At 30.8% G+C, this 22,447-nt stretch overlaps 1 protein-coding gene across 1 annotated transcript in view; it reads right to left on the bottom strand.

The window, feature by feature from the left end:
• LOC145329551 (uncharacterized) overlaps nucleotides 1-22,447 on the bottom strand; it is a 151,614-nt gene that overhangs the window by 46,992 nt on the left and 82,175 nt on the right. The window contains exons 11-14 of the mRNA XM_080173823.1: nucleotides 13,811-13,916; nucleotides 7,977-8,068; nucleotides 7,486-7,560; nucleotides 2,535-2,592 (exon numbers count right to left, since the gene is read on the bottom strand). Of these exons, the coding sequence (XP_080029949.1) occupies nucleotides 2,535-2,592; nucleotides 7,486-7,560; nucleotides 7,977-8,068; nucleotides 13,811-13,916 (331 nt within the window). The remainder of the gene's footprint in view (nucleotides 1-2,534; nucleotides 2,593-7,485; nucleotides 7,561-7,976; nucleotides 8,069-13,810; nucleotides 13,917-22,447) is intronic.

Here is a 22,447-nt window from a genome sequence, read left to right as displayed (position 1 = left end):
CTTTTAAACGATAGGAAAATTTTTTTTTCCAGATGATATTTCTCTCTCTGCTTTAAAGCACTATTTATGATACAAAATAGATTGATGTCTGTTTGTCCATCTTTCTGATGCTTAAGAACTGATATGGAAATAAATATATTCTGTAATGTTTTTATACAGACAGATGAACAAACAGACATACACTGATTGTAGAGTTTCTGTGTATATATATAACATACAGATACAAAAATATATTAATCAGAGCGAGATGGGACAATGGGCTGTTTATTAGACTAGTCCCCATAGTTTAATATAGGAATTTGTTATTCGTTGGCTTAACTACTTAGGGGACCTGTTGCGATTTTTGTTTGGTTGGATTATTAAATGAAGTGCCCAACATTTCAACCATTAACTGAAACATACAGAAGGGTTATCCATGTATCATATTTGGGAATGTAAATCAATTTAGCGGTCATTGTCTTATCCCTTTAGATCCCTGAATAGAAATTAAAAATGATCAACGGTTCTTTTTTTCTATGTAGCTTCTCATTGGTTCTTGGAAGGTTTATAACTTATTTTGGGAGGGTATCTCCACCATCCTAGGAGAAATCAACCCCTAAAAAAGGACCCCATTTCACACACAAAAAATAACTTTTTCTTTTTAAGTCTAAAATAAAAATCTAGTTGTAGAATTCAACCACTTCTTCCCCTCTCAAGTGCCCCTAAAGGCCTCTAGGGGCGTAGCCGCTAGTACCAAATAAATATATTCTGTAATGTTTTTATACAGACAGATGAACAAACAGACATACACTGATTGAGAGTTTCTGTGTATATATGTATCTTTATAATAAAGTAACACGTTCTATGTGAGTCTTTGTGTACCAAGGGATCTCACTAAACAACGGAACCAATATGATTCTCCTTTACATGGTAGCTTCTTATATGTCCTGGTAAGGTTTATAACTATTTTGGGGAAGGGTACCATCACTATCCCAAGAGAATTAACTCTCCAAAATAAATGTTTTTAACTTTTTCATTAAAAAAAACTGTAATTGTAAGGGGGGGTTCGTCTTCCCCCCCAACCTAAGGGTCCCTATATGCCTCTAGAGGCGTAGCCGCTGCTAGTAGAGTATCCAATGATATAAAGCAGTAAGGTTTTTTATCTGAATCTCAAAATTAGACAATTAATTATGAATAAAAAAATCACGCAACCTTTCTTTTAGAAAAAATCAATCTTTAAAGTTAATTAATGTGAAAAGTATAAGTTTAAATGAAAAAAAGTCTTTAGTAAGTGCTATTTATTTTTGATGATAAAGATTTTGCAAAAGACGTTTTATTGCTATGTTGATCAGAAATATGTTAGAATTTGTTGTTAGGTTTTTTCTACAAATCTTTATATTGAAAGTCTAAATTTGAAAATTGTGATTTTTTTAAAGCTTATAGTATTTATATAAGTTGTTTGTATCTTTTAGTAAAAAAAAATATTGAAAATTATTTTTTGTTTGTTTTTTATTAAAGATTTTCATATTTTTTTCAATTTTTTTTCAGAACTTTAAATTGAAAAAAAACCAAAAGACCCCGCTAAAATATTTTGTCTCCACCTGGAATCATCAAGGATTTATGTCTATTTTCACCCTACATAGGTCCCAGGGCTCGGCACTTACTTTTGTCTTGATTCAATTGTAGCCCACAGTGTGTATAGTTTGGGCAGTAATTAAATTTACGTTGCCAAATAGAGAATAATAAATAAAATGTGCGTACTCTAAGCGTACCCTACTTTTCATGCAAAAAAGAATTATGTGCATCATTTTTTTTAGGTCCGAAGCATCTCTACAAATTTATACCATCCCATATTATTCTTTTTTATGGAAGAACTGTTTATTTGCTTTTAAGTGCATCATAAATATTATTTGGAAATTCGGTGAAATATAAGTTAGTCTTCATCCAAACTTTATTTCTGTCATGTTTTGTATACTCTCATTGTTTCTTTGTTTTTTTTTTTTAAATAAAACCATGGAATTTATATTCCTTGTTTTCCATTATACCTTTTAAATAATAGCCTGTTATATAAAAATAAGATTATTTTAGCATGCATTGTCAGGACCTTAATGCAATTATCCAAAGATTTTAAACCATATAAGGCAATAAAGCTAAGCCCTTCATTTATGTTCAATTTTAAAAAAAAATACATATCTTTAAAAATTAATGAAAGTAAATAGGTAGTACAGCGGATTCTAACAAACCAGGCAATAGCTTGAACCTGTCCAGGTAAAATGTTATGTTTATGTTGCGGGCAAAACCGGAATTGTTATACATCGCATCGTATCATAGACAGATTTCCATGGATTTTAAAATGAATACTTATAAATTAAGTTTTGTTAGCCGAAGGCAATTGCTAACAAAACTGGTATTAATTTTATAAATTTTATTTAAAAATTCATGGTAAATTGTCTGTAATTCGATGTATAAATTATTTTTCAGTATTACTGAGATCCGGTTCTAATCTAGCGGATGTTAGTCGGTTTCGAAGCCATACTGGAAAAAGTTTGACCAACCTGATATAAAGTTTCTTCATCCCAATGTGGATTAACTGTCTCCAGCAAGGAAGATATCCTAAAATAAAATAAATTATTTAGATCATTTCAATTTTAAGTAAAAGAATAGGGTTGAATAACTGTATGGCCAGGGGGTGCGGAATCTGTGAATTGGGTCCTTAGCTGATACCAGCTGATAGACACGGGAATATTATCAAAGCCAATTTGCTAAGAAAGAGCAAAAAGCAATTTGCTAGTATACGAACCACTTGAACCATGTAGTTGTCTGAGTTAAGCATCTATACTTATACATTTAATACTTCAATTATATTTAGTAAAAAAAGCTTTAAACCCACAAAACTAAATTATGTTATATCTCTCTAATATATACTTTGTTTTTAACTTATCATACTAATTCTAAAATACGCAGGTCGCTGAGCATAAAAATCAGTACTTTTTAAAAAGCAGCCAGAGATGTTAATATAAAAAACAGCTGGAAAAACTACAAACATAGATACCAGTGTCTCAAAACTTTGAAGCCACAGACGAACCGCAGCATTCCTTAAAAAATTGAAACCGCAGCTGACAAAAAGCCTTTGTCTGTTTTAACTTGCATTTGATAAATTCTTGTTAGAAAATTTAAATTGTCTAAATAGTATATTTGAGTAAATTATAAGTGTATTAATTCCTAAATAGTTTAGTTACGGCGGAGTTATGATTCTGCTAAAAATATTTTTAATAAATCGAGAGAAAAAATATTGTTCTACGCTAAATATATAATACCTTGTTAAATTCTACAAAACCTTTAAAGTAAATACTTTATATTTAGACCTAAAAACAAATTAAATAATATTTGTTTAGTAAATTGATAGTTAATTAACAAATAAAAACCCTTTGAACTCTACTAGATAGATAGAATAGCAGTAAGAAAAAATATACTTTTTTCAATGCTTTTTTAAACAGAAATCTAATTAATATCAAGATCAGCAAAAACGTTCAAGTAAGACTTTTATGCTAGGCTTTCTTATTAGAAAAGGTTTTTTGTCACATCTAGTACTATAAAACTTTAAACTAGTTAGTTTTTTAAAAATAAGAAAAAGGAAGAAAAAAAACTGGACTCTAAATGACAAATATTTATTATTATTCTTTAATATAAAGTAGTAAGTTTTTATGTCTGAAGCTTAAGATCTTACTGGTCCGAATTTTAGGTACTCTTCAGGGAAGCTTTATAAACGTCTAAGGGTGGTTTTACATTATTTATCTGATTAGAGGCTAGGGGAGTATCCACTAGAATTTTACAAAGTAAATAATTTTTCATTGGTCCTTTTTCAGCTATTTATTTTATTCATATTTTCTGAAACCTCAATCCATAATGTTCTATTAGTTATTTGTCAGAATATCAAACTCTGTCACTTATAAATCAAATGGTGACAAATATGTAATTGCTTTAATCATTTCTTCTCTATTAAACTTGAAAATAGTTCAATTATTAATGAAATCAGTGAAGTCAGTAATTAAATTATAATTATTGTGTATCAATTAATAGAAAAATAAGTCATTACTACTCATGCTTATCTTTTTTATATTTATTACTAGTATTTGATTAAAACCACGTTGAAAAAAAGATGTTAAAATCATAAAATTCTAGTTAAAACAGATATTTAAAAAGGTATAAATAAAATAATTTCAATAATTAGAAAAAGCCCTTCTTATGAGACAGTCAAAAAAATATTTTTTTAGCACGGCTCAGAATCCAATGCATTTTTCACTGTATGCAAACTGGTTATGAGCCTAGAATGATTTTAGTAATATTGAAAATAGGTAAAGGTCAACAAACTATATATTCCAGCATGGCTTCGAAACCGATTGATATCCTTATGACTAGAACCGGTTCTTAGCCATACTGACCAACTAGTAAGACCCACGCTGACAAAACTTGTTTTTCTTTTTTCTTTTTAATATCTGCGGAAAGCTGTCTATAATACGATGCTATAAATAAATATAATTAACTTAAAATTGGTAAAAAGACGTGGTTTTTCCAATTTAAAGTACTTTAAACTAAAATGATCTATGGTTATTTATTATCCGCCTGAGCCTAATTAAAAGATTGTTGCAAATAATAAGTTCTTTAACAGGCAGTCACATGTGGAAAAAGAGTTTGTACTAGTCCGCAAAAATATTTACTGGAATTGGCAAAAACTAAAATGTACTACAAGCTATTTAAATCTTCTAGAAGCCAAGTTTCTCTTTAAAAAACAACTATATGTTTGGCCACTTAAACATTAAAATTAAGAATATTCCTTTTCTTCATTGTAATATGTTAACCTCTCCTAAAAAGTTCCATACATAAAATAATGAAAAATTTTAAATTTTAAATAGTTTGATATTATTTCCTGCTTTTTTGTATGGACATGAAATAGATGTGAGTAGCGCACAACTTGAAGCAAGTCATCATTAACGGGACAACCTTTAAAACACTATAAAAAAAATAACTAATTGATAAAAAAATGGATATAATGGCAGGTCAGCAAGTGTATTTTATCTTTCTGCAATGGCTTTTATAAATATGATTGTTTGTTTGACAGATTTGAAATCATTTAGATTAACTTTATTTGTATTTACGGTTTTTTTTCTGGGAAATATATACTTATCTTTTCAAAAGTTCGACCTATTTCGAATGCAAGTGGTTAAATTCGTTGCTTTTAGTTAATATTTAGACATACAGCTTCGGTCAGACATTCATAGTTCTAGAATGGCTGTTTCAAATATTCAAATACTATTTTCAGTGAAGCTTTGTCTAAGGACTGGCCCAAAAAGCCCTCAGAGCAGGCGCTAATATAATTGTAGGGTATTTTTTTCGGATACTTGAAAAGGGTAAAATTTTTAAGAGTATTTTTGCAGACATTATACTGTCCATTGTAATATAGCAGGAAATTAATCACAGACAAACTTGACTAAAATGTACAATTATAATTCTAGCCAGTTATATATTGACAATAATTGAATTTGTGATCAATGGATAATAATAAAATAAGTGCTCAGAAAATGGTAATACTTCATCCTTCATTAAAAATAAAAATAGAAGTATTAAGTACCACCAAACAGACAGAGAGACAAATTACATATATAGGCAATGTAGGTTTTAGGCTAATTTATTTTCTAATTTGAATCTTGTGAGGGTTTCAGGCTATTTTTCTAGACCACCTCTACACTTCGAATACAGCGCCCATAGATACTACATATAACCGTAACAGCTAGTTTAAAATTTACTATATTTTTGTCATTTTAACTTGACTTTGAATTCTATTATGTCTAAAATGTAGAAAGTAGATATGAGTAAATTTTTAGTTATGTAACTTGCAAGCAACTCTTATGCATTTGATGATAAAAGCATATATGTAATTAATTATATATTGCACAAGCCCGTAATGTTGGAACTTCCTAAATAAAAGTTGCGCTATCTAAATTTAATGACTTATTATAAAGTGACGGAGACATGGATTCAGGAAAAACGTTTAATTCTAGCAGAATGTTATAGTTATTTATAGCCTCATGTTATAGACATTTTTCTACAGATAGTAAAATAAAAATTAAGGATTTATATTCTAGTTTTGTTTGCCTCGTTATATTTAAACTAGGTAAGTGGTGAACGCACGAATAGCTCCCCCTTCCCCCAAGGATTTATGCATAAAAAGAACTCCACTCCTCCCCATTTTTTTCAATTTATCAAAAAAAAAAAAAAAAATAGGGAGGAAAGACATCAGTGCTTAACATGCACTTTGAATAAAAGCACTAAAAAAATATTTTGCTCTCCTTAACTGTTACGGATACCCTTATGAAACTGTACTAACAGTAAGGTCGTCATTCTTGTAACTCGACTGAAAAATCATCGTCTGCTACCCCATGATTCAACTTGCAGATACATTTAAGTTTTACTTACAATTCGTCTTATGGAGTTCAAAAAACAGTTTAAAAGCCAATAAAGATTTGTTTTTTTTTGTGATATTAATGGATAAGACAATGGATAATAAATTTATCCTGAGCTTTCCTTTTGTATATAACAAAATTATTGGTTGAAAGTTTTGAACAACTAATAACAGGCAATGGAAGCGCCCAAAGTTTTTTCAGCAAACAAATAAGATCATTTTGTTATAAAACTTTGGGTCTAACAAGTGTAACAGTTCAATGTCCCCTTCTTCCCTATAAAATCTAATTTACCCATCTCTGAGAAGGGAGATAAAGGGGTGTCTACCCTCCCGCAAACTTTGAAACTCACAATTAAAAAAATACGTTAGATTACCCCCTTCAAACCTTTGAAACCTCTCATTTTACCACTCTAAAAAAAACTTGGGCGTCATGAATTCCCTATACCGAACCCAGTAAAAGTGTCTGACTATGACGTCAGAAAAAATTAATAATTAACCAATGAGAGACCGCTATATATTTTACCATTGGTCAATTACAGTGAATACTGGCTTCTCATTGGTTAATTGTTATTTTTTTCTGACGTCATAGTTCGACACTTTTACGAGGTTCCCCTATACCTACTAAAATAGTGTGATTTGTGTCGCGCCCCTAAAATGTATAACCTAACACTATGCAAGTATGAATTGGTTTAGAAACCAGATATTTCAAGATATGGCAATTACAGATTCTCCATTACAAATATACTTTGTTTATGGGTATACAATTGTCAGGAGAGGATATTTCATGCAAATTTTAATTCTTATATATCTATAAATTCTTTCTTTATAACACGAAAAATGTATTTCAATGTAATCAACGTTTTAATTTCCCCCCGTCCTTCACTACACTGTTAAGAAGAACCATATCGGATGAGCGGTTGGTGAGATACTTCAATACATAGAGACAGTTCCTGTAACTCTTTAGGATTGGTCTAGAGATTCTCACTTCCAATCTCCGGAGTGTGCACCTGAATCCTAACTTGAGAACATGATGAATAAAAACTGACCTATTATGTTCTCTAACAAGGACAGTGTGAAGAGAGGCTAGCCCAGCGTTCACATTTACTCTTTCATCACCAGATCTAAAATTAAATCAATTATATAAAGATGCACTTTCACTCCAAACTACTTCCTTACTATACACACCCGCCCTCCCCCCTACTCAATTAAGATTTATGAGAAAATAAGAAATTAATTTATAGCCCCTGAACTAGGTTTTAAACCTGTGAACTGTGAAGGGCCCTACTTTTACGGAAAACTACCCATGTGGGGCTCTTTTAACCTTTACTTAACATATTATAACTGACAATAAGCATTAAAATTTCTTTTTTGGAAAATTAATTACTTTATCAATATAGTAAATGGTACTTTTCAAGAAAGCTTTAATGTAGTTTGTAAAATTTTTGTAGTAGCTTAAAAATCGATATAAATAAGTGTTTGCTCTATTCTTTTTTTGATTTTTTTGGTAAGATAACATTAATGTCGAGAGAAAAATGACCTTAGACATCTGATAGCTCCAGGCCCAGACTGTCCAGGACTTCTACAGTTTGGATTGTATTCCTCTTCTGCCAATAAATTTCCTGGGTCCACCTAAATATAAAATAATAATGAGAATGGCTCTTAGATTAATGAACATTTGATACATCCTTCCAAGGTAAAAAGGCAGAATTTTACACTAAATTCCTTAATATTAATCAAGAATAAGAAAGAGAAAACGTTAAAAATAGTCCAACATCTAAGGGGGAGGCCAAACTTAAGTGACTTAATTTATTGGAGGCCTGGTTTTTAATTGCCTTAAATGAAGTATTTATAAAAAAGTATATGATTTAATCAAAACATTAAGCATTATGTTGATGAATATTATATTAGACAGTTTATGCAGCTGCTAATTTGACCGCATTTGCAAATCCGACTTCAACATTTTTTTTTGGCAAGTAACAAATTGGCATACTTTACCTAAACACCTCTTTTTCTTCAAATAAAACTAAAACTTGCTTTTGCCTTATCAGTAATTTTAAAATTAGAATTTTTGGATTTTTTGCACTTTGGGCAACTAGGGACATATTTTATATAAAAATTCTGATTCATTCGATGATTATTCGATGCCACCGTTTGAAAGATCTTTTTGACTACACATACACATATATTGCTCCTTAATCATTCTAAAAATTCCAAAATAAATCAACAACTAATAAGAATTAAAAATTTTTTTTTGCACATTCTTAGATTATTGTGACGTGCAAAATAGGAAGCAGTCAACATCATTATTATAGACACCAAGAGAGGTTTTAGTATCATTGATCCAACTAATACAACAATTAGGATACAGTCTTTGTACATGTGAAATCATACTGTGACCGTGGGATATTATACAGCTTTGGACACCACTTTAAGTGACAACCTTTTAAAATGCAAATAAAAACAAGATAGTTCTATGGACGGGAACAGGGTCACAAATTCACAAATTTTAATCAATTTAGATCCTCTGATATTTGAGTTTAATCTCTTTGCATTGTTTTATTAGGTTAGTTAATGCTAGGTAAAGTTAAGAAGAGTCCCGAGGGAATAGTAACCCATAGGACTAAAGTCCCACAAAAGACTTAGAAATAATTATTTAAAACTAAAAAAAGAGTGGGGGGTGGGGGTGGTCAATAAATATTTTAGAGGGAAAGCTAAATTTAAGTTTATTTTTGAGAAAATAAAAATAATGTATGATTTTAAAAAATTTTCGAATAAATGTCTCTTTAACATGGGATAAAATATTTCATTTTTTGTTTTCATACATAAAAAATAATTGTTTAAAATAAAGATAAAATAGAAGTCTGTTACTTTTAAATGAGTGTGTTAACTGAATGATATGAGAAATTTTATTGTTCTTGTTACAGAATAAAGGGAAACCCGCGATAGTAGCTTAACCCTTGCTATTTTATTCAGTGGTTTTTCATTTATTAGGTATTGTACTTAAATAAAGCTTTAATTGAATTCATTTTTAAGAATATTTGTCACTATACCTTCTTAAAAAACAGGAATTTTGAAAGCTATTTGACAAAAATCATAAAAAAAAGAACTTTAGTTTCCGTTACTTGTACAAAATTTTTGGGTCTTTTTGGGCTTCTCAACTGAGATGGGTTATCTTTGATCTCTGGGTACAGTTTTAGTCCAGAATTTAAGGAATAGCTCAATATTTTCAAAATGATTATTCAGTTGGAGTAAAAATTAGAAAGATATATTAATTTAGATTTATTAACCCCGTATTTTATTTTTGACGTTTTTGCCCTTTTTTATGACTATGTCAATAGGAGAAGATAAATCAATTAAAGACCCCATTTATTCTTAACTTTATTTCAGTAACTGTTACCCTATTTTCATTTAATATCTATTTTAATGTGTCTTTATTCCTGGGTGAAATAATATATTACACCTATCCTAACTCTCCCATTTTTATTTCCAGTATAAAAAACGTCCTCCCTACCCTTTTTAAAATTCCATAAAACTGTACTTGCTTGTTTATGTCAAGCCAAAGGGACATATTTGTGGATCCTAGGTAAACTTATATCAATAAATCTCCCTAAAAAAGAGTTCTAGGTCGGTAACAACACTGACAATTTTCTAATTTGTACATACAATAAAATTGTACATTGATTCTTTTAGGACACAAAAAAGTCATCCAATCTTCAATCTTTCCTAAAATCTTAGTTTATACTTTTTAAATCATGTAATATTTGGATGAAAACAAAGATGACAACATCCATAAGTAGCGAAGCTCAAAAATTATGAATGGATATCCAGAAAAAATGAACTAAAGAGCAGTTTCATAAAAAAAACATTAACTAAAAAATCATGAAACCTTGTAAGATTTATAACGTGAAAATCCATGAATCTATCTAGCACCTTGACCTATAAGCAAAAAACGCCTATCTCAGAAAACGCCTATCTCAAAAAACGCCTATCTCAGAAAACGCCTATCTCAAAAAACGCCCATCTCAGAATTCGCCTATCTCAAAAAACGCCTTTTTCATAAAATGCCTACTACATTTTTAAAAATTATCTTGTAGTGAAACATGTAAGTCTAAGAAGGTATTGTGAATATTATACAATATGTATTAAGATATATAAGTTTTCCGGAATTTTAATGTTTGGGGGAGATTTGAAATCTGCATCAAATTTTAAGGATTTTTTTATAAAACTCGTTTTTTGTATAATTCTTTATCTAAAAGGGGAAATGCATTTTAAGTTAATTAATTTTGACCAATAGGATAGGTGGATTCCTTAAAATTTTATGCAAATTTCAAATCTCCCCCTAACTTTAAAATTCCGGAAAACTTATATATCTTAATATGTATATTATAAATCTTCTTATTGAAATATCTATCCCTGAAGTATAATGTCACTCTTGTACATTCCTTAGGCACTTTTTTTGTAAGCCTTTTGAGTAACAACATACTAAAGGTTTGCTTTTTGAAAATTGATCACAATTGAATATCAAAAACTTTTACCTAGTCAATTCATCTTTTTTTTTTATTTTTTTCATATATCTACTGCAAACAACCCAGTTTACTTTTAAGTTATTACAATAAGATGAACAACTATGAGCTCTATTAAAACATACTTTTATTTATTTTCTTTATTATTTGACCTAATATCTTGAATTAACAGAATATCAGGTTGAAATAAATAAATAGTTTGGAAAACACAAAATTATGTTCTAGTTTTTATTATGCTTGAAAGAAATTTTAGATTTATGTTGTATAATTATTAAAATACATAAATAATATACAAAATATTTATTGAGTATGATATGCTTTAAACTTATCAGAATTAGATAGCTGTTCCTCAAAATAAAAAAAAATAGTTTAGAATACCTAATTATTATAAATTATAAAGCAATTTAACATTTTTTTAGATTCTACTTTCCATAGTTGATGAATTTTGGGGGAAAAATAGGGTGAGGTTATTCTAATGTCTTATCCCTATATTCCTTCTTATTCTTACCAGATTAAAAAATGATGTACTTTTAAATGAGCTTCAATAAATAAACTCTTTCCTTCAACGAGTTCTCCCTCCAATAATTTTCTCCCATTTATTTAAACTATCGCTTTTTTCTAAATATAGCAGCTACTCTTTAGTTTACCATTTTATCCATCTTTGTACATAGTTTATAAAATGGTTGATTTGGTAACTATTTATTTGTGTTTTAAATAAGAGATCATGAATGACAAGTATTGTATTATTCTTTTGAATACTATTAATAAATTAGGCTTTATTTTTAAAAATGTAGTGGGCATTTTATGAAAAAGGCGTTTTTTGAGATAGGCGTTTTCTGAGATGGGCGTTTTTTGAGATAGGCGTTTTCTGAGATGGGCGTTTTTTGAGATAGGCGTTTTCTGAGATAGGCGTTTTTTGAGATGACCCATAAGCAAATCTTAATAAAACTTTGTGGGGATATATAAATTTTGAACTTATTTAATCCTTAAAAATATCAGCCGTCTATCTCGAATAGGAGATAAAAAAAACATGAAAATTTAAAAATCTAGGAATCGAACTAGCACCCCCAACCAAGATGCAAATCTCAATAAAACTTGATAAAAGTATGCAAAATATTAAAGTATTCAATCGCTGAAAATTTCAGCCGTCTATATTGAATAGGAGTTGAGAAAATCATGAAAACTTGTAAAAATGTAGAAATCGATCTAGCACCCCAATTAATTGACGAATCTTAATGAAAATATGGAGATTGATAACATATTTTATTCCTTAAAATTTCAAATTTTTTATAGCAGCCGAGAAAATCACGTTTTCCCCTTTCTGTCTCTGACGGACAGACGGACGGACATTTCAAAATATATAGTAGTTTCGCTACCATAAAGGATATGTAACTTTGAGAGGATAAATAGAATACAATATAGATTGAGTTGTACATAAGAATAGAAGACAGCGTGGTCATCTGTTTGTGCGGTCATGCACGCTTCGTGGAGATTCACAAAGAAATTTTTAAGGAATTCTAAATACGACACTTTAAAAACCGTTTGCTGTCATCTGGTCCCTAAAAGTATACACGGCTAACCTGAATTGTAATAAAATATTAATATAATGAAATCAAATAAAAGCCTTTTAAGAAACCAATGAAAAATATATTAATATCTCACAAGACAATGGGTTTTAAAACTTTTAATTTAAATCAAGCAGTTTTCAGAAAATTAAACTACATAATGATAAAACATTATCATCAAATGATAATTGCAATCTAAAATTTTATTTTGTAAATGTTTTAGAATATTTTTAAAGCGAAGGGTAACAAAAGATAATTTAACAAGACAAACACTTTATTGTAATTTACAAAACTTTTTTTTTATTCTAGCATTACAGTAATCATAAAGACATGCACTATCAGTGCTATCAGATCTATAAACAGTTGTATTTTTTATGGAATTTGTACATTTTGAGTTGGAATTTATACTGTAAAAAAATACAATGAAATAAAAACATGTTTTTTGGTAAGAACTGAATAGCTTTACTTTTATGTATTTAAGGTATTTGGAAATATTTTTAAAAATAAACTTTTTTTTTATACTAAAGTAATAATTTGTCTTTCTGTATTAGTCTCTAAAACGTTGTAATGTATTAAATGTCAGGAAAGCTTCATATTGATACTTAATTATGTTCCCAACCGTCTAAGGAGAAAGAAATAACACCTTGATTATTTTATAAAACTGAAACTCTTCTACATGAGATTTTTTTCAGGGTTCTAAAGGGATATGACCATGGCCGATAAATTGATGTGGTTCCCCAATGATGATACACAAAACAAACCGTTCTGTAGATTAAAATCAGTGGTTGAACACTCAACTTATTAAAGCAACAAATCAAAAACTCTTCAAAGTTGTTAGGCCAACGAATAAAACAACGTTATTATAAAACTTTGGGGACAGCCTATTGTCTCCTCTTTCTGATATTTGTAGTCCTAAGATAAACTTAAAGTAAAAGTAAATTTTTCACTGCGTGTACTTTTTGTTAAAGTCCACATTAGTTTATCCTTTTTGTTAGACAAACAATCTAAATAAAGTGTCCATATTAAATGTTAAATATGTTTGTCTTCTGGCTATCCTAGATAGATAGATAGACAAATATGGAGTTGTTTTTATTCCTATTTTAAGTACGTATTTATATTTTTAGTAGCGTAGCTAGGCTATAATAACTAGCGTTTGTTAGTGTATCTTTTGTGCCGAATTTGCTTGGCTGCTAATTCATCTAGACAACCAATTTTTGAAAGATTTTGAAAGAACTAATCTGAAGCCATTAAAAAATTGTAGGACATTTAAAAATTTAAATTACCTTTAAAAATCCACCGTCAAATTCTCTGAGTTTATCTGAAGATTCTGGAGTAGACCCATAGATGGCGCTACCATCAAGAAAGGCCGTCGCAAAGTTCATCTGCTCCCTGAAATAAGATTTTGATATTAAATATCTCATAAACGGCAATAGAAAGAAAAAAGTTGAGACCAATGTATTACCATGTTGCCAAAATAATAATCACGCAACCTTTTTCTAGGAATGTTTTAAAATGTATAAATTAACATAATAAAAGTGGTACAAGTATTAATCATAGAATAAATACATACATGGCTAACACATACATATAAATAGGTACATATTACATGATGGCATGCGAATTTACTTAATTTCCAAACTTAATCAATTGTAGTTTTAATAGAATAATAGAACTATAAGAGCTATTTCAATCAAACAACAAATATTTAATATACAAACATAAAAAGTTCGGGCCAATTAAAAAAATTTAGAATAGGTTGCTCGATGCTTACACCTTTCGCCTCTCCCCCCTTTACTTAAATATTGAACCTCCTTAATAAGCCAAGGGGGTGTTAGGTTAAAAATGTCATTTCCCACTTAAATTTAAGAGGATGTCAAAATTACGTGCTCGCATCGCGCCCTTTGACAAAACCCTGAGCACTCCGCCATGTCCAACCATTAATTTTTGTGCTTCGCTGCATATGAATGTTGTCATCCTCGTTGGTTTACAACATTTGCTTAATAGCATTCGAGTATAATGGTTTGAATTGGTTTATTCCAGCTATATCAGGCGGAATATGAGTAGTTTACTTTTAGGGAATATCAAGTTAATCAACGTAATTTTGCAAACATTGTTATATTCATTTCAGAAAATTATTATTGACTCCTATCATATATAACCATAGTTAAAAGTGGTTTCATTTATGTCTGTTCAAATAAAAAAAGATCTCAGCAACTGTTATTCTGATTGGGCTCTTCTTTTCAGAAAAGCCTTGTTTTCCCCCAGGAACTAAATAGCGAACCCCTTTCTGATAACTCAAATTTTTACCCAAATTCATAATCTTGATATAATTTTTTTGTTTTCCTTCTTCCTTATTGATATGGCAAATAAAAATGATAAGTTATGTATTATAATAAGGGTGATATACAGCTTATAGTGATTCAAATCGATTTCCCGTTTCCTTCTTACAAATGCAGCTGCTCCATAACTTAGTTTAGAAAGATTTTCTAACCCAATCGTATCATCATCTATAATACAAAGTAGAACGATGTCTGTCTGTTTGTCTGTGTGTCTGTCTGTTTGTCTATCTGTTTGTTTGTTTGTAGCGAAGGATCTCGCTTACCACTGAACCGATTGGGTTCTCCTTTACAGGGTATCTTCTCATAGGTCCCAGGAAGGTTTTTAACTATTTTCTTGGGGGGTGAAACACCCCCAACCCCCTCAAAAAATTCAAATACCCCCCCAAAATTTTTTCTTTTCTTTTTAAAACTAAAATTAAAATAGTGGGGACGACTACCCCCCCCCATAAAAAAATCTCCCCCCCACCCCAAGAAATTTTTTTTTAGATTTATTTTTTAAAATCTAAATTACGAAAAATTGGTTTGATCAAACCCCTGGGGCAAAGCCCCTAGAGGCTAGGGGCGAAGCCACTAGTTTTAGATAAAATAATAATATTTTTTATAGCAAAGGGTCTTGCTAACCGCTGAAACAATGTGAATCTCATTTACATTGAAGCTTCTTATAGGTCTAGGGAAGGCTTATAACTATTTTGGGGGTCTGTAACGGCCAACCCAGGTAATGAAAGAACCAAACCATGCATAAAATCATGTGAATATGTGTCATATTATTAATTTTTGTTTGCTATTGTTGAATTACATATTTATAAATCTAAGGTTTCAATTGAAGTGAAAAAAATACGGGATTAGCTTCATTTTACTGCATATAGTTATCCTTGTTTCGTAAATGATCACCTAAGAAGACCCCTATAGTTACAAGAAGGAGGGTAGAAATATATAAAAATCGAGCGGGTTGTTCTAGGCGAAGTATAAGTGTTCTAAAAACAATTCTACAAGATTTTCTTTCAATAATATGATTTAAGATTTTTAATGCAAGGAGGGAGGAGACTTTGGCCTGTAAATTATGCTGGTACTCGCAGTCTCTCCTTCGTTAGCAAAATTTGGGTACTTTATTGAATCTTAATTTAAAATTTGGTTCAACATACCTTAATATCAAATTTTTCATGAAAACCTAACAGCTTAGGAATGAAGTTGAACTTATATGACATAATATGATTTTCCATGTATTGAAGTAATAAATATTCTACATTTTCCCCCCAATACTTTGCTTTCATATATGCTGCAATCCTAGTTTTAAAAATATATTCAATAAGGACAAAATTCAGCCAATTAAATTTTTTTTTCTGTTTATATGTAATTAGAACATTGTTTTTGACTTATTTTTATACTGTAGATTGTCTTTTAACATAATTGTTGCCTAGGCTAAGAGGTCAAAGTGCAGACACAAGTAAAATATCCGTTTCTGTCCCCTTCCCTTGAAATAAATACGTCCCATTCCTTTATAGATTAGGTTTAAGTCGGTATAGTATTATTCTCAAGTATATTATATGAAGTTTTAAAGGAGGCTGAATTGAATATTGTAAAACCAAAGAGAATTTATAAGTTTGTTGTCGTTAACAAAAAATATCGGTAAATATTCGATGTATGATTCTATTAGTAACCCTTTCTCCCTTTATATATATATTTTTTAGGGCGATAGGAGAGGTAGGGTTGTCCCTAATTCCCAAACCCTGGGATTTTATTATGGTTGCCATTTGGGGTAAACCCCTCCTCCCCTAACCTAACATGCGGTTAATAATGCATTTATGTCGACGTTAATATTATTAGACAACCTAGCACTATCACTATAAGGTATGTCGATAAAACAATTTCACGACGACAAAAACAATGCTTCTGAGTTTTATAGCTTATGATTAAAATTGAAAAATGACTCATTTGACTCGAATAATTTAATGTAAAGCCCCAAAAGCAAAAGAATAATTATCTGAGCCCCTTGTGCTAAGACATGGTATAAGAACTTGAATGCACATATATTGAACAGAATTAAAGAGGTTGGAACAAAAGGGACAGTCATTCACTTTTAAAGTTTCTAGTTTTTTCTGCTTAAATTATAAAACTCCCTTTTAAGAAGAAAAGCTTCTCTTTAAATACAAATGCAAGTCTGTCTGTTAGGTACTTTATTCTTTGCTATCTTGTACAATTTGCTGTTGGATTCTCTAAGTTATTCATTTGCACATAATAAATATTGTCATCCTTGTTATACTATTGAATGTAAAATACAGCCTCAAATAATGCAGGAAAAATATATAAAAATCGGTATAGATACATCCAAATGCAAGAGAAGCTGAAAATTTTGAGAAAATACCTACCAAAATTACAAACAATATTTTTTTTCTGCAATATATTGAAATGGTGTAACTCCCCTTTAAAACCAATCATTGTATTCGGGCATTGATTCCGCGTTCCTTGGTGAATAACAACAAGCAATAATGATATGTACATTTCATACCATACCAAATTTATGGCCTTAAATTTTTTTATATACATTGCTAAAGGATACATAAATATACAAAATAATAAATCAAACTCGTACAAAAACTAAAAGGTTACGTAATTAAACAAATTTATAAAGTGAACTGTTGGTCATCTGTCGGCCTTTTTCTTACCCCTCTCCTTTCTACATGCTGTGCTGTGCTGTTATAGCCTATTAACCAGGGAGAAAAGGAGTAGTAAAAAAAAATATTTTTCATATTCAAGACAAGGACAGTTAAGTATGTAAAAAGCGTAGCCATAACAAAAATAAAACAATAGTAAAAAATAAGCACATACAAATTACAGATTCATTTGGTAAATGTAAAGTTTAAACCATTATGACTTTATGTAGTTTTCTTTTGCGCTTTGTGTACGTGTCAGAAAGTGGACTGATGTACGGCCAATACATCCCTACTTAAACAACAGCTCTGCTTTTTAAAATATATTTTGTCAACGTAATTATCCTTCTAAATCTGATTGCTCTGTTGTTGTAAAAGGATAGATAGATATATTTATGTGTGGTGTTGCCCTGTCTTAGCACTACACACAATTCCTGCAATACATCAAAACATTTTTTTATCCTGACATCCATTTTATTTGCCCTTAAATTTGAACTCAAAACAAAAAATATTTTAGTAATGTCCTTTACATTTTAATAGTATTCAATATGAAGATTTTAGGTGGGTTTTACTCTCCTCTCTATTCCCATAAATCCTATTAGAAAGATTTAAAATAACAATCTTAATCAAATTTAATTTTACATGTCCAGTAATAATGCCTCACATAAAAACCTTTATATCATATAAAGTTTTTGTTTAAACTTTTTTTTCAGTTATGTTTTTGTTTCAAACCAACACGATGTCTTAAATTTGTAAAGGAAGGGAGTGCAATAGCTTTGTGGTTTAAACCGGTGTACTATTATGAGTGCAAGGTCGTGGGCTCCAGATTTTCATTTTCCACAAATATTTTTAACATAAAAAAACTTCTCAAACTCTGTTTTCAACAATAAAAATGGGGATAATCCTAGTTTAGGAGTGGACATACCCGGTATCATGAAAATTAAACCCCCCCTCGGGGGTATGCATCTATTTTGGCACCCGGTGTGTATCAAAATGGATACCCCCCGTATGCGTAATTTTTGACCCCCGGTAAATGTCAAAATGGACACCCCCCTATATATCAATATATAGGGGGGTGTCCGTTTAGACATATACCGGGTGTCAAAACCGACACATACGGGGGGGGGGGGGGGGTCAAGTCTTTTGAGGTCATTCCTCGCGCGAATTTCCTCTAGACTAATAATCATCTTTGACCCCAATTCTTTTTCAAAGAGGGGAAAGGGTTGACAAGGAGTGGTTAATACCTTCTTAAGCACTAGATAGAAGTAGCAGGAGGCTCTGATCACATATAAAAGATGATTAGAATGATAAAAGTATAGGATAAAATAGTTTGACCTTTGTTTATAAGTGTTTGTTATGTGTTTTTAATGCCTGTATGGTCATATTGTAATTTGGCAAGTCTAAGTTTCCTTAAAACTTGGAGACATCTATGTGTGAATTTTTAAACTAAACAAATATTTTAACTTTTTCTTGATTTTACTCCCAATAGATGTAAGTCCCTAGATAGAGAATTAATACAGACCAATAGGTGAATAAAAAAACGTGATTTTTAACATTTTTTTGACTATACTTTTAAAGTAATGTAATGGCTATAGAATAACGGCCTTTTTTGCTGTTTTCAACGTTGTTTTAACGTTAAAATCGTCAAATTTAATGCTATTTTTAAGCTAATTTAATAGGTACAGATAAAAACCAGTTTTGAGAGAGTTTATAATGCTGTTTTCTTATCGTTTTTAGTGCCTTTTTTACGAAAGCGATAACTTTTTTCGTATTGCTTCGATATTAATAAAATTTTTTGTGTGTACTAGAAACTACTTAAACTAACTATGTTTAAAATTTCATTGATTTACGATGAAAAACTACCGAGTTAGGGCCATTCAAAGGGGGATCGTGATTTGAGGAGATATTTTTAGTGTCATTTAGTACCTACGGACAAACATCGCATAATTAAAGGATTTTAAAGTTAAAAATCGAGCACAAAGCATAACATAGCGGCGATTTTCATTTGTTTGAGGAATCTACACAAAAATTTTCAGACTCCTATCTTTATTTTAATTGTTTTTTTTGCAAAAAAAGTTAACGTTAATTTTGTTGAAATTTAATTGATACGAAATTTAAATTAAATAACCTACGGACAAACATCGCATAATTAAAGGGTTTTAAAGTTAAAAATAGAGCACGAAGCATAAAAGAGCGGCGATTCTAATTTGTTTAACCCTTACAGATCGGGCCCCAATTCCCACCTTAATAGATTAAGGGGGGGGGGGGGGCTCTTTGAGCCCCCCCCCCTCTATCTCGGCTCCTGGTACAGATAAAGACGTAAAATTTTTTTCTGGTGGTTCATGTGTATTTTTAGAGAAAATTACTTTTTCTAGTCATAGCAGTCAGACCGCTCTTTAGCCGCTTTTTAGCGGCCAGCCGCTAAATTTTAAAACAGCTGTAGAGAGGCCAATTTTGCAGCTAGGATGACCAAATTTTAGGACGAACTTTTATTTTTCATAACAAAAAAATTACTTTTTCTGATCATCGCCGAAAAACCGCAAATAACGGAAACCGCCATTTTCGGCGGTTACGGCGGTAAAACGGCGGTTGGCGGCGCAAATAATGTTTTTATCTGTTTATTGTTGCTCAAGGATTTACCAAAAAAAATTATAGGTCACTAGCTGTAATAGAAGCCACGATATTCATGATATATGTCTGTAGTAAAAGCCAGACAAAAATCGGTCATAAAGTCGGTCAGGGAGCGGTCAAACGGTCATAACACCACTTTTCTCAGAAGGTCATTGATATCTAAGTATTCACCAAAAAAATTTTAGGTTTCTACCTTATACACAAAAGTCATAATGTAGAAATTAAGATTTATTTAGAATTTTTTCTAATTTTTTTTTCTACCCAACCGACTTTGACCGGACACCACGACGGACACAGACCAGATATCCTAATAAAATCAACTCTTGCCGACGTATAATTACTAAACTTAAAAAGTCATGAAGTTACAGCTCTCCATCTTACCTACAAAAAAAATGAGATTGAAAAAACTAGAGGGGGGGGGGGCTCTTTGAGCCCCCCCCCCCCGATCTGTAAGGGTTAAGGAATCTACACAAAAATTTTCAGACTCCTATCTTTATTTTAAGTTGTTTTTTTTGCAAGAAAAGTTAACGTTAAAAATGGCTTCACAACCGATAAATATCCGCTAGATTAGAATCGGTTCTCAGCCATACTGAAATGCATCATATTACAGACAATTTTCTCTCAATTAATAAACCTGTAATGAATAAGGCTAATTATATTAACAGGACTAATTGGTACCCAAACTTTTATAACCATTAGTAACCATTGGACTGTAAGTTATATTTGGTACCCAAAGTTTTATAACCATTAGTAAACATTGAACTTTAAATTACATTGGGTACCCAAAGTATTATAACAATTTGTAAACATTGGACTGTATATTACACTTGGTACCCAAAGTTTTATAACCATTAGTAAACATTTCACTGTAAACTACACCTGGTACCCAAAGTTTTATAACTGATATCTTTACACCTAGTCTCATACAGGACTTACTCTTAATACTGGATTTTAAAGAAATATATAAAAGTTTCCTATAAAAAAGTTAAAAGAATTGTATTTAAACTTGTAAAAAAAGAAAGGGATAATCCTAGTTTAGGAGTGGACATACCCGGTATCCCCCCCTCCCTATCCTGATTTTTTACATCACCACCCGTCAAAAAAAAGATTTTTGTGCTTCGCTACTTATGGAAGTTGTCATCCTTGTTTTTAATTTTGTTTATCCAATAAAGATATTTGATAAAGATTGTTTGTGTGTGTGTGTGTTTGTGTGTGTGTGTGTGTGTGAGTGTGCGTGTGTGTGTGTGTCTATGTATGTGTGTATATGATAAAAATTTACTAATGGATCTAAAGGGATAAGACAATGGCCGTTAAATTGATGTTCGTACCCATTGATGAAAGACAAAATTACCCCTTGTGTAAATGAAAATTATTGGGTGAAAAATTTGGATAACCATTAATAATTTAAGAGTACTCAAAGTGTCTTGTTGTTATATAATTTTGGGTACCAGTATAATTTAGAGTCCAAAGTCCGGGATTTAAAACTTTGGACAGTAAATTGATGTACGTACCCATTGATGATAGACAAAAATAATATCTTCTGTAGATGTAAATTATTGGTTGGTTAGTTTAGACACTAATATCAGATACTTAAAAGAATCAACCAATGAAAATTTAACAAGAGTACCCAAAGTTTTTTACTAACCTTGTTATATAATTTTGGGTACCAAAGTCCCGATATTTGATGATTGAATAGTCCTATTGAAATAAAATTATTTTACTTTTATTTAAAGGGATTAGATAAACCTTATCATAAAGAGGATGTCTGTTTGTTTGTTTGTCTGTCTGTACCAAAGGATCTTGCTGAACCGATCGGGTTCTCCTTAACAGGGCCGCTACTCATAGGTCCCGGGAAGGTTTTTAACTATTTTGGGGGAGAGTCCTCTAGGGGCGTGGCCGCTAGTATAAGAAAAATTGATGTACATCCCTTATAATAATAAACAAAATGATCCCTTTTGGTTGAAATATGTGTTTCATTACTGCTAACCAACCAATTAGAATATAATAAAAAGGACAAAGCCCAATCTGTCCTACTTTTGATTCCTGTGACGTCATAAAAATGAGAGATTATCCACCTCTTTTTAAGGGTTTTCTTTCCCACTTCTCCTCTCATCTCCCTCATTTTTATGACGTCATAGGAATCGAAAGTAGGAAAGATTGGGCTTCGTCTAATAAAAGTTTTTTGAGCACATAAATAAAGGAGTATGTATCTAAAACTTTGGGCACCAGTTTAATTTACAGTCCAATGTCCCCTCCCTCCCTGTTTATGATACGGATATACAAAATCATGATAACCGGTGGA

This window comes from Acartia tonsa, chromosome 10, assembly GCF_053477335.1.
Source record: "Acartia tonsa isolate MP-2025a chromosome 10, ASM5347733v1, whole genome shotgun sequence".
NCBI classification, from domain to species: Eukaryota; Metazoa; Arthropoda; class Copepoda; order Calanoida; family Acartiidae; genus Acartia; species Acartia tonsa.
Note: the sequence above shows the minus strand (reverse complement) of the source record. Positions and strands in the feature narration are given on the sequence as shown.